The sequence below is a fragment of the Meles meles genome, chromosome 7, assembly GCF_922984935.1.
Source record: "Meles meles chromosome 7, mMelMel3.1 paternal haplotype, whole genome shotgun sequence".
NCBI lineage: Eukaryota > Metazoa > Chordata > Mammalia > Carnivora > Mustelidae > Meles > Meles meles.
The window spans coordinates 8,133,916-8,152,174 of record NC_060072.1 but is presented as its reverse complement, the minus strand read 5'-3'; the positions used below and the strand labels follow the sequence as shown (position 1 = coordinate 8,152,174).

The following is an 18,259-nucleotide window of genomic DNA, read 5'->3' as shown; positions in this document are numbered from 1 at the left end:
TTCCACAGTTCAGTAGTAAAGCCTATCCAGGTGGTTATCAGTCACCAGCAGGCAGGTTTTATGGGCATAAAAGGAATAATAGTTACCTAAATGTCTAAAATGTAAAAAAATCCAGATCAAGATTTGGAAAAAAAAAAAAACAAGCACATGCAGGGGGAGGGGCAGGAGAACCAGGTTCCACACTGAGCAGGGAGCCCCGACTTGGACCTGGATCCCAGGACCCTGAGATCATGACCTGAGCCGAAGGCTGACGCTTACTTAGCTGACAGAACTGCCCAGGTTAAGCCCCCAGATCAAGATTTTTAGAAAAAATGTCAAACTCATTTCTTTAATGTATCATACATACAAAGATGGTTTTGCATTAAAACTATTCTGATTATATTCCTTTTAGATGTCTCTATATTTTTCTAATGTTATGTTCTTTGCACATAAAACTACTTTATAAATCCCGATGCCTCAACACTCTGAGGTTGGTTGCCCTTGAGGATGCACCAGCACATAAGTGAGAGAATAGCCAGGCTCTAGGTTACTCTGCGAAGTTTTGAGGAGACAGATGTTGAAGTACTAACTATGTACTCTGGGAGGGGGGTTTGGAACAAATGAAATGGCAGAGACTTACTCTTGGAGCATCTCTGTGTTGTGGGGTATAGTCTTTGGGAAGGAAACCTTTTAGGTCTGTTTCTTAGTAGGAGATGCGCCGTGAGTTGTTGGCAAGGTACGGGGAGAGATTCGTGCCACAAACTGTCCCTCATACCTCTCTGTGAGAAAATGGGTCTGAGGGGCAGTATAAAAGCTATGAGTCCATGTAAGGATTCAGCGTGTGACTTAGTCTCCTTAGAATGTCACTTCAGTGAACTAAGATAAAGAGCTCTGTGTCTGTCCCATCCTCTAGAAGGGGGTGGGACACTTACTAGGTCCAGCCATCAGGTTATAAAGGGTCAGGTTTTGTTGCTGTTTTGTTTTTGAAATATCTTGTAAGACTTAGGCTTAAAATATTTATTTGAAACCGTATCCTATAGATCTCAGATTCTGTGTTTGACATTAAGTCTGTAACTATCTTAGCAGGAGAGGAAATGTTCGTCACCCCATCCTCTCGTCTCCATGGTCCTGTACCAGGGGTCTGGGGAGTCTTGTGTCTCTCCTTCCTCACCCCTGTCTCTAAGTCCTGGACATCCTCCAGGCCCCAGGTAGCCGTCTGTCCTCTAGACAGAGCTGCTCCCAACTTCCCCAGTACTCCATGGTCACTGTGTCTTCCTAACTCCCAGCTCACCCTCCAACATGCCTGGTGTCAGGCTACAGTCCTGTGGTTATCAGATGTCTGCAGTGTGCCCGGTGGTGGTGTTGGCCTTGTACAGACGAAGAAACTGCTGTCCCCTGTCATACCCTCCTGGAGTTGGTGGGGGTGATGGCAGAACAGTCAGCAAATAGGCACCATGATCAATGTTACATAGAAATGTTCAGTGCAGGGGGCGTCTGGGTGGCTCAGTGGGTTAAAGCCTCTGCCTTCGGCTCAGGTCATGGTCCCAGGGTCCTGGGATCGAGCCCCGCATCGGGCTCTCTGCTCGGCGGGGAGCCTGCTTCCCTTCCTCTCTCTCTGCCTGCTTATGATCTCTGTCTGTCAAATAAATGGATGAAATCTTTAAAAAAAAAAAAAAAGAAAAGAAATGTTCAGCGCAGTTTGGGAGTTGGGTGAGGCCTCGCACTAGGAGTGGTATTTAAGCTGGGTCTTGAAGAGTGAGTCCAAGTTTGCTGAGCACCACCGGGGTAAAGGTGCCTTCTAAGCAGCAAGAACGGCTTGGACAAGGAGTAGTCATTTCTGGAAGAACAATGGTATGTTTGGGAAAATGCAATCGATTTGAATAGTTAGGTTGAGGCAGTTCCATGGTATAATGTGAGCACTCTGGACTCTGAATAGTTAGGTTGAGCTTGTTGAAGCACAGAGAAGTGGTCTGCAGTGGAAGAGGAAAAAACAAGTCAGGAAGTTCGGCACTGGTTTCAGAAAAGCTTTGTTTGCCTTGCTAAGGAGTTTGGACTTTGTCCCTTGGAACCGTTATCTGGGTTGCTTCTTAAAAATACAGTTCCCAGGTCTCCCCCAGTCTACTGAGACAGAATCTTAGGAGGTAGGGCCTAGTCACCCCCTGGTGATTTTTATCTGCACGCTAAAGTTTAGCTGCTGTTGCCATAGAAACTGCAGTATTGGGCAAGATTTTTCAGCTGAGTGGCAATGCAGGGAAACTTACGTTTTAGGAAATAATGTTGACGGAGATGGAGAGGACATGTTTGAATGGCAACCACACTAGAGGGAAGAACTCCAGGTAGGGTGGTGGCAGCGAGATGGGGTGAAGAGCGAGCGAGCAAGATGGTGTGATTAAGATGGTGTGAAGGTCACAGATGACCTTCGTGCTGTGGAATGTCGTGGTCTGTTCTCCAGTCTCCTTATTAGCGTATCAGCAGCATCTGACATAGAGGATCGCGCCCTCCCTTCGGAAACCTTTCATTCATTTGGCTTTTGGACACCTTGTACAGTGGTTCTCCACCTGCCTTTCCTTGTCCATCTCCTTTGCAAGTTCCTCCTTACCGCCCCAACATGAAACGTTAGAGAGCCCCAGTCTGAGTCCTCCACCCTTTTCTCACCACCTGCAGCCACTGCTGGGTGATTTTGCCCCGTGGGTGACTCTTAAATACTCTTAAAGACTGTCTTCAGCCCAGATCTCTCTTCTCAATTCCATGGAGCTCTGGGCATCTCTGCTAGGAGGCCTTACAGGCACTTCAAGTCAACGTGTCCAAAACAGAACGTGTGATTCCATCCCATACTCCCTTCTCAAACATCCTCTCCCTCCAAGTCCGTGGTGCTCCCATCCTCCAGGGGCTCAGGCCACAGCCCTCAGAGCTGGTGCAGAGTCCCCTGAGCTCCCATTCAGTCCACCAACGAATCCCCCTTCAGAGCTCTGTCCCAAATTCCTACCACCTCCGCTAACAGGACCCATAGCAGGTGACCACTGTTTCCCTCCCAGAAGTGGCCTCCTGATTGGTCCTGCCCTGCCTGCCTCCAGTGTCTTCTCCACCCAGCATTCTGGTAATCCTCAAAAACAGCACAGTCCAGGGTGGCCCTCCGCCTCCTGAGCCCTTGAAATGTGACCAGCGGGTGGAAGAACTGAAATTTTAATTGATTTAAACTTAAATAGCCACACCTGGTCGGTGGCTACTGAACGAACATTCTAGATGCATCACGGGAAGTTAAGGGTAAATCATGTTACCACTTTATCCTCTCACGGCTCCCTCTCTCCCTGAGAGTACAAAGCCAGCTCTTTACTGTGGGCTTCAATGCTCAATGCTCGGGGTGACCTCCCCACCCCAGACACCTGCCACTCTCCCTCCCATTAGCTCTGGCCTGTCTAGTCAACGTGCCCTAGGGCACCAGGTGTGTTCTAGAATGCTGTTCTCGCAGATTGCTGCAGGGCTCCATCCATACTTCCTTCAGATCTCTGCTGCCGAGGCGCCTTCCAGGAGAGAATCTCCCAGGCCGGTCTGTGGACCGTTTGGCCCACCACGGTCGCTCTCCCCACCCACAGGCGTATGCTGAGTTTCACAGTGGCCGAGTCTGTGTCTGCCTTTGTTCACTGCTGGATCCTGAAATCCACGACTGTGCAGGGCACGTATTTTGAGTAAATACATGTCGAGTCATGGGAAGATGCATTTCAGAATGGTGCGGAAGTGGAATTGTTTGGGAAAGCACAGTTCACTTAGTCTGAGAGGCCTAAGGCTGCCAGTCTCTGTATGACTTAAGTATCTGCTCTGTGTGGAGAAGTATTTGTGTTCTCATTTTTGAGATTTGTTCATTTAGCAAAACGTGGTTAACGTTTATTTGATGCATAATGGGGGCAGAATATTAAACGGTAGAAACCTCGGTTTTTTTCCTCACATTTCCGTATCTTAAAAAAAAAGCAGTTGGGTAGCTCTATTTTTTTATTATATATATAAATATATATTTAAGTAAAGACGTGTAATAACCACACTGAAAGTTTGGATAAAGGAAAAAAAAAATTCTTCCAGGAACCCCCGACCCAGCGGCAGTGACAGGGATTATTTTTACAAAATCCCCTATTCAGACCATTCATATACTGGCATGGTTTTCACATAATGACATTTGTGGTCACTGTATCCTGCCGTTCGTGTTAACTTTGCGTCATACCTGGTATTTTCCCTGTTAAACATAGTCTTCCTATCGATCATTCTTAACGAAGAAGGCATGATGTTCCGTTGGGTAGATTTACTTTTATTTCCTGAAACATTCTCATCCCCATTATTGGATATTAAATTGTTTCTAATTTTTCACTGTTATAAATAATGCAATAGAGAAACCCTTATCTGTAGATCTCTTTTTAAAAATATCTTATTTGTTTATTTATTTGAGAGGGAGAGAAAGCATGCATAGGATCGGGGGGAGGAATAGAGGGAGAGGGAGAAGCAGACATTCTGCTGAGCGGGGAGCCCAGTGTGGGACTCAATCCCAGGACCCCAAGGTCATGACCTGAGCCAAAGGCAGATGTTTAACCGACTGAGCCACCCAGGCATCCTATCCATAGATCTTTTATGCAGCCTTATACATCTATCTGTGCCCACGTTTTTTCCAACTTCAGTTGCCCAGAATGAAATGCATGGGTCAAAAGACATGAACAATTAAAATTTTTAATGTATAATATCAAATTTTACATCCAGTTTAACTGCCTTAAAAGGGCAGTCCATATGTAATGTGAACCTGGAAAGGAGAGATTGAAACTCACCTTTAAGATTTGCTGCAGGTGTTCCAGGTCTTGGGATTCTACCTTGCCTCTTTCCTCCTGTTACTCAAATATTCCGAAAGTAACATATTCCACCAGGCTCTTGTCTTGCTTTAAATTGCTGTCATTTTGCACCTGCAGTGCTTCGGTAAATGCCATGTTGACTCCAACTAGATCTTCTCTTTCTCCAGCCCAGCTGGAGATTGAAGGGCTTTTAAGCCAGAATAATTAAATCCCTGCTACGGGAATGTGCAAACCTGCACTTTAATTACTCTGCAACCCAGGCATGAATAGCCATTTGCCAGGAGCCTAGTGGCGCTTCTCTCTCGTCCTTTTGTATTCATCAGGGAAGGACAGTGTTTAGTCTGGGGAAGGGAAAAGTTGGGCAAAGCTAGACAGGAAGTCCTCAAAGGTAACCTTTCTAGTCTTTATGACTGTCAGTTTATGGTACATTGGAGTTGCTGGCCTCCAAATTAAATTTAAAGAATAAAACACCGGGCGCCTGGGTGGCTCAGTGGGTTAAGCCGCTGCCTTCAGCTCAGGTCATGATCTCAGGGTCCTGGGATCGAGTCCCACATCGGGCTCTCCACTCAGTCCAGGGCTCTCCGCTCAGTGGAGAGCCTGCTTCCCTTCCTCTCTCTCTGCCTGCCTCTCTTGTGATTTCTCTCTGTCAAATAAATAAATAAAATCTTTAAAAAAAAAAAAGAATAAAACACCATGGGGGCACCTGGGTGGCTTAGTCGGTTAGGCCGCTGCCTTCAGCTCAGGTCATGATCCCAGGGTCCTGGGATCGAGTACCATATCAGGCTCTCTGCTCACCAGGAAGCCTGCTTCTGCCCACCCCCCTATCGCACCTGCCTCTCTGCCTACTTGTAATCTCTGTCAAATAAATAAATAAAATCTGTAAAAAAAAAAAAAAAAAGAATAAAACACCTTGGGGCGCCTGGATGGCTCAGTGGGTTAAGGCCTCTGCCTTCCACTCAGGTCATGGACTCAGGGTCCTGGGATTGAGCCCCACATCGGGCTCTCTGCTCAGCAGGGAGCCTGCTTCCTTCTCTCTCTATCTGCCTGCCTCTCTGTCGGCTTGTGATCTGTCTCTCAAATAAATAAATAAAATCTTTTTTAAAAAAAAGAATAAAACACCTTGTGTTAGCATTTTTTTACAGTTCTTTCCGTATCTGTCTATCTTTAAACAGTATAGTTTGACTTTGACTTTTTTTTGCGTTTTATGTAACAAAAACATGCAGTATGTAGCCGTCTCCGATTTCTTTCCCTTGATAGCGCTTCTGAGGTTTCCCCATGTTGATTTGGGCAGTTTGGTGCATACAGTACTCTGTTACATGAATATACGGTCGGTTATTTATCTCTTCCACTACCAGCAGACATTTGGGTCGTTTCCCGATTTCTGCTATTACGAGCAGTGCTGCTATGACTATTCCTATATTTGTCTCCTAGGACGAAGTTGTTTCCTAGGGTACTGCTGGATCACACGCATGTTTTACTTTGAATGGTGGTTTCTTTAGCTGATTTCAAGGGATAGGAATATTGGAGGTGGGTGGGAAGCATGGGCTCTTGGCAAACCATGGCATACGTTCTCTAGACTAAAGAGAAATGGGTTGATCGGGAGACTAGCTGATTTGTTCAGTAGAGCTTTTAAAACTGAACGGAGAAGTGGGAAGAAAGGAAGGCTCTGACAATGGCTGTTTCTTTGAGAGGTTGGCAGATTGGAAAACAAAATAAGCAGAATAGATTTCCCATGAATCATAGAGTCCTTTCCCTTCGAAAAGGAAATGAGAAACAATGCTGATGGGCTGGGAGCAGCACTGTCCTGTAGAAATACAGCACAAACCACATAAGGTAACATAAGGTTTTTGGTATCCACATTTAATAAGATAAAAAGAAACAGGTAAAATTCCATTTAATAATATATATATTCTTTCTTTTATAAGTTTTTTTTTTTTAATTTATTTACTTGACAGAGATCACAAGTAGGCAGAGAGGCAGGCAGAGAGAGAGAGAGGAAGCAGGCTCCCTGCTGAGGACAGAGCCCGATGTGGGGCTCAATCCCAGGACCCCGGGACCATGACCTGAGCCGAAGGCATCGGCTTTAATCCACTGAGCCACCCAGACTCCCCAACATAAATATATATTCTTTAACCCAGTATAGCTACATTACCATTTCAACCTGCAAGCAGTGCTTAGAGGTTATTGTTGAAATTTTTACTTTTTTTTTATATTAAGCCTGTCGTGTTGTCCGTAAAATCGGTGTGGAGGCACAGTGCACAGGAGTGGTGCGCACACGCTGAGCTCACAGTGGCCTCCAGCTGTTAACACAGAAAATCCAGCCGGCGTTCCCATTGGTTGGCAACCCTCGGCATCTCTTAAAGAGTAGAGAGGAAACAGCTGGGAGAACTGTTACTTTAACCCAAAATACTTCCGCAGATGACAGCATTGATAGGCTAAGTGAAAGTGGCTGAGATCTTGGAAGAAAACGAGTTGGTGAGCCCAGACAGGAAACATGACTTCAGATGTTTTTAGACTAGAAAGTATGAAAGGGAAGGTGGGCAGGTATTCTTGAAACTGGTGGAGATGGGGACTCAGAAGCACCAATTTAACTCGGTTACGCTAAAGAAAGATCCAGTGGAAAGACCCAGTGGGTCTTCTGGTGAGAGCTTTCTGATGACTCAGATTTTAAAGGGGTATTTTCAAAAGATGGAAAGTAAGGGTAGTAAGCAGGGATGAATATGTGTAAAAGTTGTGTTGGGGGATTGCAACATAAACAGACTTGCAAAACAGTGGGCGTATTGAAAGGGCTTTCAGCGTTCGGTTTGGTGTGGTTCCGGTGACTGGGAAAATATTCCCTGCTTTGGACTACTTGTATTTGTATTAAATGATTAAATAGAAATTAAGTTAAATTAAGTGAAAATAAAGTTTTACTGCTTTTGTCTTCTCCATTAAGAACAAAGATGTTCAACCAACAGGGTTAAGACAAATTAAATCCTATAACAGAGAAAGAATTTGTGAAAAGAATTGCTGAGCCCGTCTGGGGATCTTCAAGGGGAGTTTAATAATGACAACTCCTCTTTCTTGCACAAATCCTGAATTTTTAAGACAAGATGAAGGCATGTGGGGCCAAAATATCCCCTTTACCACTGAGAAAGCTGATCTTGGAGTATGTGAGCTTCCTAATCCTGAATTACAGACTGAGACAGCAGTAACTGGAAGAGGGCGACCCTCCCTATAGGTTTACTGCCAACAAGAAAGGGCAGGATGCCCAGAGTGTGATGAGCAAGGTGAGTCCCCCTTCCCAACAAGGAAGTGAGGAGAATGGGGACTTTTTTTTTTTTTTTTAAGGATTGGGTTTTTTGTTTTTTTTTTTTGAAAGATTTTATTTATTCATTTGACAGAGATCACAAGTAGGCAGAGAGGCAGGCAGAGAGAGCAAGAGGGAAGCAGGCTCCCTGCTGAGCAGAGAGCCCGATGCGGGACTCGATCCTAGGACCCTGAGATCATGACCTGAGCCGAAGGCAGCGGCTCAAACCACTGAGCCACCCAGGCACCCGAATGGGGACGTTTTTAAAATAATTTTTGAAACAGTAAGGGAAGCGGCTTAGACTGATGAACTTGATGCCAATTCTAGGCAAGATTCTAGACTAGATATCAAAAATATGGCTTTTTGAGTGTCTGTGATAGGAAATCAAGAATCATAAGTTTATTAATAAGTCTTAACTGATTTTCTTTATTAATCGGTTAAAAATCGCAGATTATAAGAATGATAGAGTTGTTGTCAAAATCCTTATTTTGACAAGCCATTTGACAAGCTGTCTCTTTGTTTTAGACAAGATGTATAAATGTAAGTTAAGTGCTGAAACAGTTGTGTGGATTAGTAAATGACTGACTATTCCCAGCCTGATCACTTTCAGTTGGAAAGGACATTTCAGTTGGAAATGTCCAGTTTCCATGGACATGGAAAGCATGTCATTTTACTGACATGCTACTAGATTATCCTAAGCTCTGTCACGTTCAAGATTCCCACCAACGACCAGATAGGGAAACACAAACTGGGAATAAGTGGAATAATAGGTTAGAAAAGAATTCGGTGGAATGACTGTTAATAAGTTAAAATATCATATTCACGGGGTACCTGGCTGGCTTATTACGTGAAGCGTGCAACTCTTGATCTCAGGGTTATGAGTTCCAGTCCCACACTAACTGTAGAGATTGCATTAAAAAAAAATTTTAGGCAACTGAGTGGCTCAGTCAATTAACTGTCTGCCTTTGGCTCAGGTCATGATCCCAGAGTCCTGGGATTGAGCCCCACATAGCCCTAAGCAGGGAGCCTGCTTCTCCTGCTCCCTCTGTTGCTCCCCCTGCTTGTGCTCTCTCACTCTCTCTCTCTGTGTCAAATAAATAAAATCTTTTCTTAAAAAATTTAAATCTGATGCACTGAGGTCATGATCTTAGGGTTGTGAGATCAAGCCCCATGTCAGCCTCTGTACTCGGCGTGGAGCCTGCCTACTATTCTCTCTCTCCGATGCTTGGGTGGCTCAGTTGGTTAAGAGTCTGCCTTTAGCTCAGGTCATGATCCCAGGGTCCTGGAATTGAGCCCCGCATGGAGCTCCTTGCTCAGCGGGGAGCCTGCTTCTCCCTCTGCCTCCTCTTCCCCTGCCTGTGCTTTCTCTCTCTGTCTTTATCTCTCTCAATATCTGACAAATAAATAAATAAAATCATTTAAAAAAATTCTCTTCCTCTCCTCCTTGCACTCACTCACTCTCCAAAAACAATAACTCTTCTTAAAAATTAAGTCTTAAAAAATAAAATACTTATTTAATAGATATTTATCAAGCATCTACTATATGCCATGCACATAAAGATAAGATCCTAAGATCAAAACATAAATTAGTACAATTCACCTGCTTAAATATTATGTAGGAGAGCAAAACCTAAATATTGCAGATTTTAATTGACAGTAAGCTTGGTGTGTGATTGGGAGTTAGGATGCAATCATCAAAGAAACGGAGATCTCAGGCATTGTTAAATAGAAGTCTGGCTTTTAACCAAACGGTTAGTGATGGCCAGGTCTACTTGGTACTCGACTGCTCTAGAAAATGACTCTCTGTCTTGGGCTGTGCATTGAGAAATTGGATGAGATACGCATGAAAGAATTCCTCATGTTTAGTCTGAAGATGAGACACAGAGAGCCGTAATCGTCTCTCAACATTTGGAGAGCCGTCCCTGTGGAAGGATAGGAGAATTTATGAAGTGTAGTTCTAAGCCTTCGATGTGGATTAACTCATAACATCCTCAATCACCAGAGTTAATACTATTATTCTAATTTTGGAGATAAGGAAAATGAGGCTCAGAAGGGCGAAGTAACTTACCCCGAGTCACACACCTTAGCAATGGGAGCCCGTGCAGTCCTCCTGCAGCCCTAACACGTGACCAGTGTGCCACCCCCCCGCCATGGGAAGGTTCATTTTGTTCTCCATGGCACCAGTTGATTCAGTAGGTTCGGAGAGCGAAAGTGCAGGGAAACTCACTTCAGCTCCGTGCAAACATCTTAGACCAGCAGTCTGAAGGTGCAAGGGAGTCTTTTCTCTGTCCCTGAAGGTTCTGCAGCCTAGCCGAGCTCACTCCCTCACTCCTGAAGGCCGTGGAGAAGGAGCAGGTTGAGTCATCTGACCTGTTAGGCTCCTTTGCTCTGGCTCTCTGTGCCTCCCAGTGTTTGGTGTGAGAAGTCATGAATCAAAACGCCAGTGTCTCTTACCTACAGGCTAATGTATATTCCTTATTTTTAACAGAATATGCCTACTTTTAGGCATTTATTTATTACTTTTGTGGAGTTTTATATGTTTTGTTTCCGTTTCCAGTAACAATTTCTCAGGTAAAAGTCGTATTGTCATTAAAACTTTTTGTCTTGCCGAAGTCTTCCTGATTCTAAGTTCATAATTTTTATTGTAGAAAAATTGAAAAATCTAAATAGAGAATTTAAAAGCTCTTTTTCTGGAAAAAAAAAAAAAAGATTTTATCTTGGGCTGACTGGATGGCTCAGTCAGTTAAGCATTTGCCTTCTGCTCAGGTCATGATCCTGGGATCCTGGGATCAAGCCCTGCATTGGGCTCCCTGCTCAGCAGGGAGTCTGCTTCTCCCTCTCCCTCAGCCTGCTACTCCCTCTGCTTGTGCTCTCTCTGTGTCTGTCAGATGAATAAATAAAATCCAGAAAATTCTTAAAAAAAAAAAACTAAAAAAAATTCTAAAAAAATTTAAAAGCAAAATAAAAAGATTTTATCTTTAGGTAATCTCTTCCCCCAATGTGGGGCTCGAACTTAGAACCCCCAAGATCAGGAGTTGCACACTCCACCAACTGAGCCAGTCAGATGCCCCTAAAATTACCTCTTACCATCTCACCACTCAGAGATAACCGTTGTTAACACTTTAGTGTATTTCTCCTGATCATTTAATATTTTTCACAAATACTTGTCAAGGAAAACCATGGGTGCTTGTTTTAGACCTATTAAGACCTTCTTACAGGGAAAAAAAAAATGTTTTATTTTGGTACGTTCTAAAAAATGCATCTTTTTTTTTCTTGCTAGGTTTCTGCCTCAATGCTCAAGCAGTTTCCAAACAGTGGCCTGAATCCAGGTCTTTTCAATGTGGGGCCCCAGTTATCTCCTCAACAAATTGCCATGCTGAGCCAGCTTCCACAAATTCCCCAGTTTCAGTTGGTGAGTAGCAGATTTTCCTCCTATAGCTTAAAAAGAAAAAAAGAAAAAAAAAGGCTATTTGCTTTTTTTTTCCCCCCTTTAACTTTGATTTGCTTCGTTTTATGCATGTTTAAGGGTCATATGAGCTCAGCTGAGGTAGATGTGCCCAGTAGACTGGGTGGTCCTTCCCTCCTAGACTCTTGATTCAGCCACTGTGCTTCGGTGCACAGCTCCCTGGAGTGTCTCAGTAAGTGGAGCTCAGGAAACTTTGCTCCTCTCTCCCCTCCCCTGTTTTGTAGGCATGTCAGCTTCTCCTGCAGCAGCAGCAGCAGCAGCAGTTGCTACAGAACCAGAGGAAGCTTTCTCAAGCCGTGCGCCAGCAGCAAGAGCAGCAGGTACGCGGGGTTGGCAGGGTCCCTCTAGTGCTCTGTGTGAGGACTGCAGCTCGGCGCCTCTGAGACCCAGCACCAGCCACCTGCGGTCTCTGCTGGGAGGGTCCGGGTGCCAGCTTCTCATGTGTCCGTTTTCCCTCCGGTTCCCCCTCGCTCTGGCCTCCAGCTGGCTCGGATGGTGAGCGCGCTCCAGCAACAGCAGCAGCAGCAGCAGCAGCAGAGACAGCCTGGCATGAAGCACTCGCCCTCTCATCCTGTTGGGCCCAAGCCACATCTGGACAACATGGTACCCAACGCTCTGAATGTGGGGCTCCCAGACCTTCAAACCAAAGGGCCAATACCTGGATATGGTTCTGGTGAGTGCTCAGTAGTGCAGATCACCTTGAACAAAGTCCGCCAGTCATGCACTGAGCCTCTGGTGGCACTCAGTCCTCCTTAACCCCTGTTTGCGCAGCAGCCACACAAGAGAGAAGGATTCTCATCCTGGCCTTACAGCCAATAGCCTAGAGTTCTGAGGTGTTTGAAAGCTGACCACACAATGAGTAAATCGCAGAGCTGTGCTTCCGACTTCTCTGGGTCCAAGGGAGTCTTTTACTATTTTCAAATGGCAACCTGCTCTTCCGCCATCAGGATTTTTTTTTTTTTTTGGTAAGATTTTATTTATTTATTTGACAGAAAGAGAGCACAAGTAAGCAGAGCAGGAGACAGAGGGAAAGAGAGAACCAGGCTCTTTGCTGGCAGAGAGCCTGATGCGGAGCTCAATTCCAGGACCCTGGGATCATGACCTGAGCCGAAGGCACACATTTAACCAACTGAGCCACCCAGGCGCCCCTGCCACCAGGAATTTTTGAAAGCCAGTTGAAACGTTTGTTGGTGCTGTGAGTGCCGCACGCATCTGAAGTTAAATCTGGTAGAATATGTACAGGCTGAGGTGTTTAGCTCTACTAAACACCTCTCTAAAAGTTCCTTCTTATGGAGAAATGGAGAACTAAATTGAAGCTCAGGAGGCAAACTGATAGAATTTTTCTGATATTAGCATTTCATCTGATTTAAATAGAATTAGCTCAAGTAAGGTTATACCTTTGACATTCATCAAGAATTTGTTGGCAGGCAAAGGGAAGCTCTTTCAGAACCGGGGAACGTGTGGTAAGCAGAATCCAGTCAGTGAGGCAACAGTGACTTAAAAATAAAATGTAAAAATTAAAAAGATACCACACACCACAGTGGGTTTTTTCTCAAAGTGATAAGATTCAGGTTTTATTTTGGTAAAGAAAATACTATTCTGTGCAAACTCAAAAATAAGAATCGGGGAGACCTAAAACCCTTGGCTCCTAGGAAACAAATTGACTCTGGACGCATAGCCCTGCTCTCTGCTCTAGTTCTGTGGGGTGTCCACGTGCGGAGAAGAGCAGGGACTTCAAGGATGCCTTGATCCTGATCCTGGATAGTTTTAAGGGAGTTAATTTCCAGATCCACCAGTGGCATTGTTTCTTTAAAATGATCTGACTGAGAACTGACTTAAATTCAAAATAACCTTTCCTCCACTTGACGTAAAAGAAGAGCAACCTCTCCACCAGCTCCTGTCTTACTAAGGCCTGCCCATCCAGGGTGCTAAGGAAGGGGGAAGCCTCCCTTGATGACTAATGAAAGTGTCATTAACTCTGTGTTTCACCTTCTTCTTCTTTTTTTTTTTTCTTTTAAGATTTTATTTATTTATTTGACAGACAGAGACCACAAGTAGGCAGAAAGGCAGGCAGAGAGAGAAGGGGGGAAGCAGGCTCCCTGCCAAGCAGAGCGCCCGATGCAGAGCTCGATCCCAGGACCCTAGAATCATGACCTGAGCCGAAGGCAGAGGCTTTAACCCACTGAGCCACCCAGGCGCCCCAAGGCTTCACCTTCTTATCATGTTTTCTTTTAAGGATGAAACTTGACATAAGAACCTGGGTATTTTGGTATGTGTCCAGTTATTGTGAATTTAGATACTGTATATGATAGTAAAGCAAGGTAGCTTAGCTTATTCCATACCCTTTTGGCAGAGAGTGCATGGTTCCCAGAGTAGAGTTTAGTCGTGCAAAGCAAAGTGGACATCTGGAAGCCCAGGGCAGCTTTTCCACATGTTGAAATGCACAGTTCTTTTTAGCTCTTCAGTCTCATCCCCTAGGGCCATGTCTTAGGTGGAAAGAAAAGTATCTTCCAACAACTTGAACAATGTAAGTTAGCGACACAGATACTCTTAAGTACACATTTTTTCACAATTTATCAGATAAAACCTGTGAATAGACCTCTTATATGCTTTTATTTAGGCTTTTTTTTTTTATGGCTGAAGGATCAGATTTTTATATACATACAAACATATTACATTTACTGAAGAAAGGGCATTTTTTTTTATCATACTCTAGTTTCAGAGTAACTTATAAATTTAACTGTGCATTATAATCCAAATTAAGTAAGAATAAAAACATACTTAATGATTTATTTCCATTTGGTCACTTATGAAACTGTAGATAAATTTTATTAGGTCTTTATCATATTAATTGTGATCTGACCGCTTACAATCTGCCTTATAAAATACACTTCGCAATTTATTTCACAGTTAAAAATGTCCTTAATTCCTTAATATTATGACATTTATTTGAATTGAAAAATATGTTTTGGGATTGAAAGTAAATCTAATTTTTTTTTTTAAAGATTTTATTTATTTATTTGACAGAGAGAAATCACAAGAGAGGCAGGCAGAGAGAGAGGAAGGGAAGCAGGCTCTCAGCTGAGCAGAGAGCCCGATGTGGGACTCGATCCCAGGACCCTGAGATCATGACCTGAGCTGAAGGCAGCGGCTCAACCCACTGAGCCACCCAGGCGCCCCGAAAGTAAATCTAATTTGGCGGCCTGTTTTGAATAACTATCTCTATAGCTATAAGATTTTGATGAGAATATACGTAACACATAAAAAGAGGTTAAATTTTTTTCAAAAAGTGTACAGCAAAGATGTAGTAAAATGAATACTATTTCACTTTTCCTACTACTGAGTATTAAACTAAAAAAGACACCCATAGGTGAAATAGGAGCACAGATAGTTAAAAGCCTCTTAGTAAGTCCTTAAAAAAAGCCTCTTTTGGCATATTTTCTCAAAATTAAAAAGTTGAATGAGTTTAATGACTCCTAAACTGATCCTTGACTGTTTTTATTTAAAAAAAAAAAAAAAGGTTTCTCATTCTCTGCTTTTCACAGAATTGAAAATATACCTAACTGAGTTGTCTGGGGCTGGTCACCTATCTAAACGTTGTTTGAGCAGCTATGTTACTGAGCTGGGGGAAGGGAATGTAGCCTAAACCGGAATTCACAGAAATAGGTGATGTTCTAATAAGACGACTCCTTTTCTTGTCTAATTACTTATATATAAGATTTCTTGGTGCTTTTTGTCTCTCAGAATTTAAAAAATAGGAATAACATGAACTCCATCTCATATCTCTCATTCATACGTATCTGAACTAATCAAGAAGTAAAGTCCCTTGTCTTAATTATAAAATGTCCCACGGCACCTGGGTGGCTCAGGCAGTTGGGCGTCTGACGCTTAGCTCAGCTCAGGTCTTGCTTGGTCTCAGGGTTGTGAGTTCAAGCCCCGTGCCGAGTGTACAACCTACTTAAAAAAAAAAGGGAAAAAAACATACTTCCAATAAAATTTTACTTCTCATGTTTAAAATTAATCAAAATTTGGGGGCGTCTTACTGGCTCAGTTGTTCAAGCATGCGACTCTTGATCTCAGGGTTGTAAGTTTGAGCCCCGTGTTGGGTAGAGACTGCTTTTTTTTTTAAAAAAAAGGTGGTTTGTTTCTTTTACAGTGTATTTTTATTATTATAAAAGCACGGATTTGTTTTTTAATCTATAATAAAAGGAAAAGCAGGAAAGAAAGAACTAACATAGACAAAGAGCGTGAAAGAGGAAATCCCAGTTTCCTCAAAGCGGTGGCAGCTGAGCCAAGCGGTAATGATGAGTAGTCAGTGAAGCAGCGTGTGTGGCAGAGAAGGTAATTCTGGCCAGGACGGATAAGGGAGGCCAAGGGTTGGATCTGTAGGAACGGTAAGATAGGTGAAAATGATGTACTAGGGACACGAACCCCTGGGAGAGCAGGAGGCAGGTCTTATTTCTGTTTGTCCCTCAGCTCTTCACAGAGCCTGGCCCAAATGAGGCTTTCTGTGGGGGTGCACTGACCTGAACCGAAGGACTGTGGGACTGGAGCTCTCAGGTCCTGTGCTGGTGAGCCGGAGGGTTACTGGGAGGCCTCTTGGTGGACCGAGGAGTGTGGTTTTGATGAAGTAGCAAGGACAGAAAGGTCTGGACGTTGCTGGGCTTTGAGATGTGGCCCCTCACAAATGGCGTAGAGGTTGTGGGTTGTGCCCGTTACTCTGGGGCATCGAAGAAAGACCCAGAACCATGTGCAGCCTCGCGCTGATTCTTCCTCTCCCGGTTTTGGGTTCAGAGGTTAAACCTTTCAGGGCAGTTTTATCTCCTGTTCTCCACACAGCTCTCTGGGTGTTTCCTTACCAAACTTTGTACCTTAGTTACGACGCTGCCTTGTTTTGGTGATGTTTGATTCCCAAGTTTCTAACCAGAAAGATGCCAACTTCGCTTAAGGTTCAGATGGAACTGCTCAAACTGTCCCCTCATCCCCTCGAGATGTGTAGCTCTTCATCATTTTCTATGCTTCACGTGTCCCAAAAGGACTCTAAGCAGCTGAGATGAAATAAATGTAATTCACGGTGGGTTCTCAAGACATTTGCAAGCAACTGTAAAGAAAAATAATGTGGGGCACCTGGGTGGCTCAGTTGGTTAAGCGTCTGCCTTCAGCTCAGGTCATGAACCTGGGGTCCTGGGATTGAGTCCCACGTCAGGCTCCCTCCTCAGCGGGGCGGCCTGTTTCTCCCTCTCCCTCTGCCATTCCCCCTGCTTGTGCTCTCTCTCGCTCTCTGCCAAATAAATGAATGGAATGTTTAAAAAGAAAAAAAAGAAAAAGAAATGTGTAAGGAATGGTTCTTTATCTTCTTACTAATCCTCACATTCTTTCTAGTCTTCACCATATAATCCAGGGTTATTCCCAAAAGCTCTTCCTCCATGGTTGGAACCAAGCTTTCAAATAGCCTGGAATCCAGGCACTTGGCGTTCGTTTTCTCTGTCAAAGGTAGAGGCGTTCCTTGCCCAAGGAGCAACCCACTTAGGCCGTTAAAGCTTCTGTCAGAGAAAGGCCTTATTGCTTTCAGCCCTGCTATCCTCCAGTCTCATTTCATTTCAACTGCATAGAAAAACAGAAAATACCTTAAACTCTTCTTTAAAAAAAAAAAAAAATCAGTTAATTTGAAGTATTTCCAGCTTATGCCAAGAATTTCTGCTCCCCGCCCCCACGCTCCAAGTAATCACATGGAGTAGAAAAGTTGCTTACAAACAGTGTGAAGCAGTGTTCTTTATATTAATAGCAACATTTTTTTTTCAAATATTTTATTTATTTATTTGACAGAGAGGTCACAAGTAGACAGAGAGGCAGGCAGAGAGAGAAGGAGAAACAGGCTCCCCACTGAGCAGAGAGCCTGATGCGGGGCTCGATCCTAGGACCCTGAGATCATGACCTGAGCCAAAGGCAGAGACTTAAACCACTGAGCCACCCAGGCGCCCCTTAATAGCAACATTTTAAATATAGGTCAAGGTGTTAGGAATGATTTGAACTGGATTTATTATGCATTTATAAAACTGACTCTGAAAACTCAGAAGCACAGGGAGAAAACGTGACCTGGGCCCTCATGGGATTTGGATAATAATTAGAATCTCGGAGCCAGTGAGGCACCACACATGGTTGGAGGGTCAAGTGGGCACAGCGAGAAGCATGGCCTGGCTGCCGTGGCACATCTTCTCCAGAACCAGCAATGGGGTTTGGCTCCTGCGGCCACCTGAGCTTTCGCGCGATGGGACCCCTGCTCACCCTCCTTGCGATGGCTGTTCTGTGCTCACTGCGGTCCATCCTCATTCTCACTCTGGCTGTTCATTGCGCTTCCCCTCCTCTGTTTCGTTTGTGTATTTTAGTACTTTATTTTATTTTTTATGTCGAGTACATTCTGATCCACAGTGGGTGGTGGGGCCTGGGAGACCCCCATCAGCAAGCCTCTCATGCTGATTCTCCCCGGTTCCACCCGGTGCAGCAGGAGGTCCTGACCCACCTACACTTGTGCTGAAAACCTCGACACCTGAGGCTTATCTGGGGTTCATGGCAAAGTAACCTCTGAACCTCTCCATCGCCTGTTCAAGCTCTGGGGTCTTCATCATTGCGTAAAGATTTCTTTCAAATTGATCTCCTGCATTCTGCCTTGATCTCTGTGTGCCCCATTCTTACACTGCC

General features: G+C 44.2%; 1 protein-coding gene across 1 annotated transcript in view; it reads left to right on the top strand.

Annotated features, from left to right (window-relative positions):
• The window catches only part of TNRC6B (trinucleotide repeat containing adaptor 6B), a 76,345-nt gene that overhangs the window by 32,768 nt on the left and 25,318 nt on the right, over window positions 1-18,259 (top strand). Inside the window, exons 13-15 of the mRNA XM_046011773.1 lie at window positions 11,375-11,506; window positions 11,785-11,880; window positions 12,044-12,233. Coding sequence (XP_045867729.1) covers window positions 11,375-11,506; window positions 11,785-11,880; window positions 12,044-12,233 — 418 coding nt within the window. The remainder of the gene's footprint in view (window positions 1-11,374; window positions 11,507-11,784; window positions 11,881-12,043; window positions 12,234-18,259) is intronic.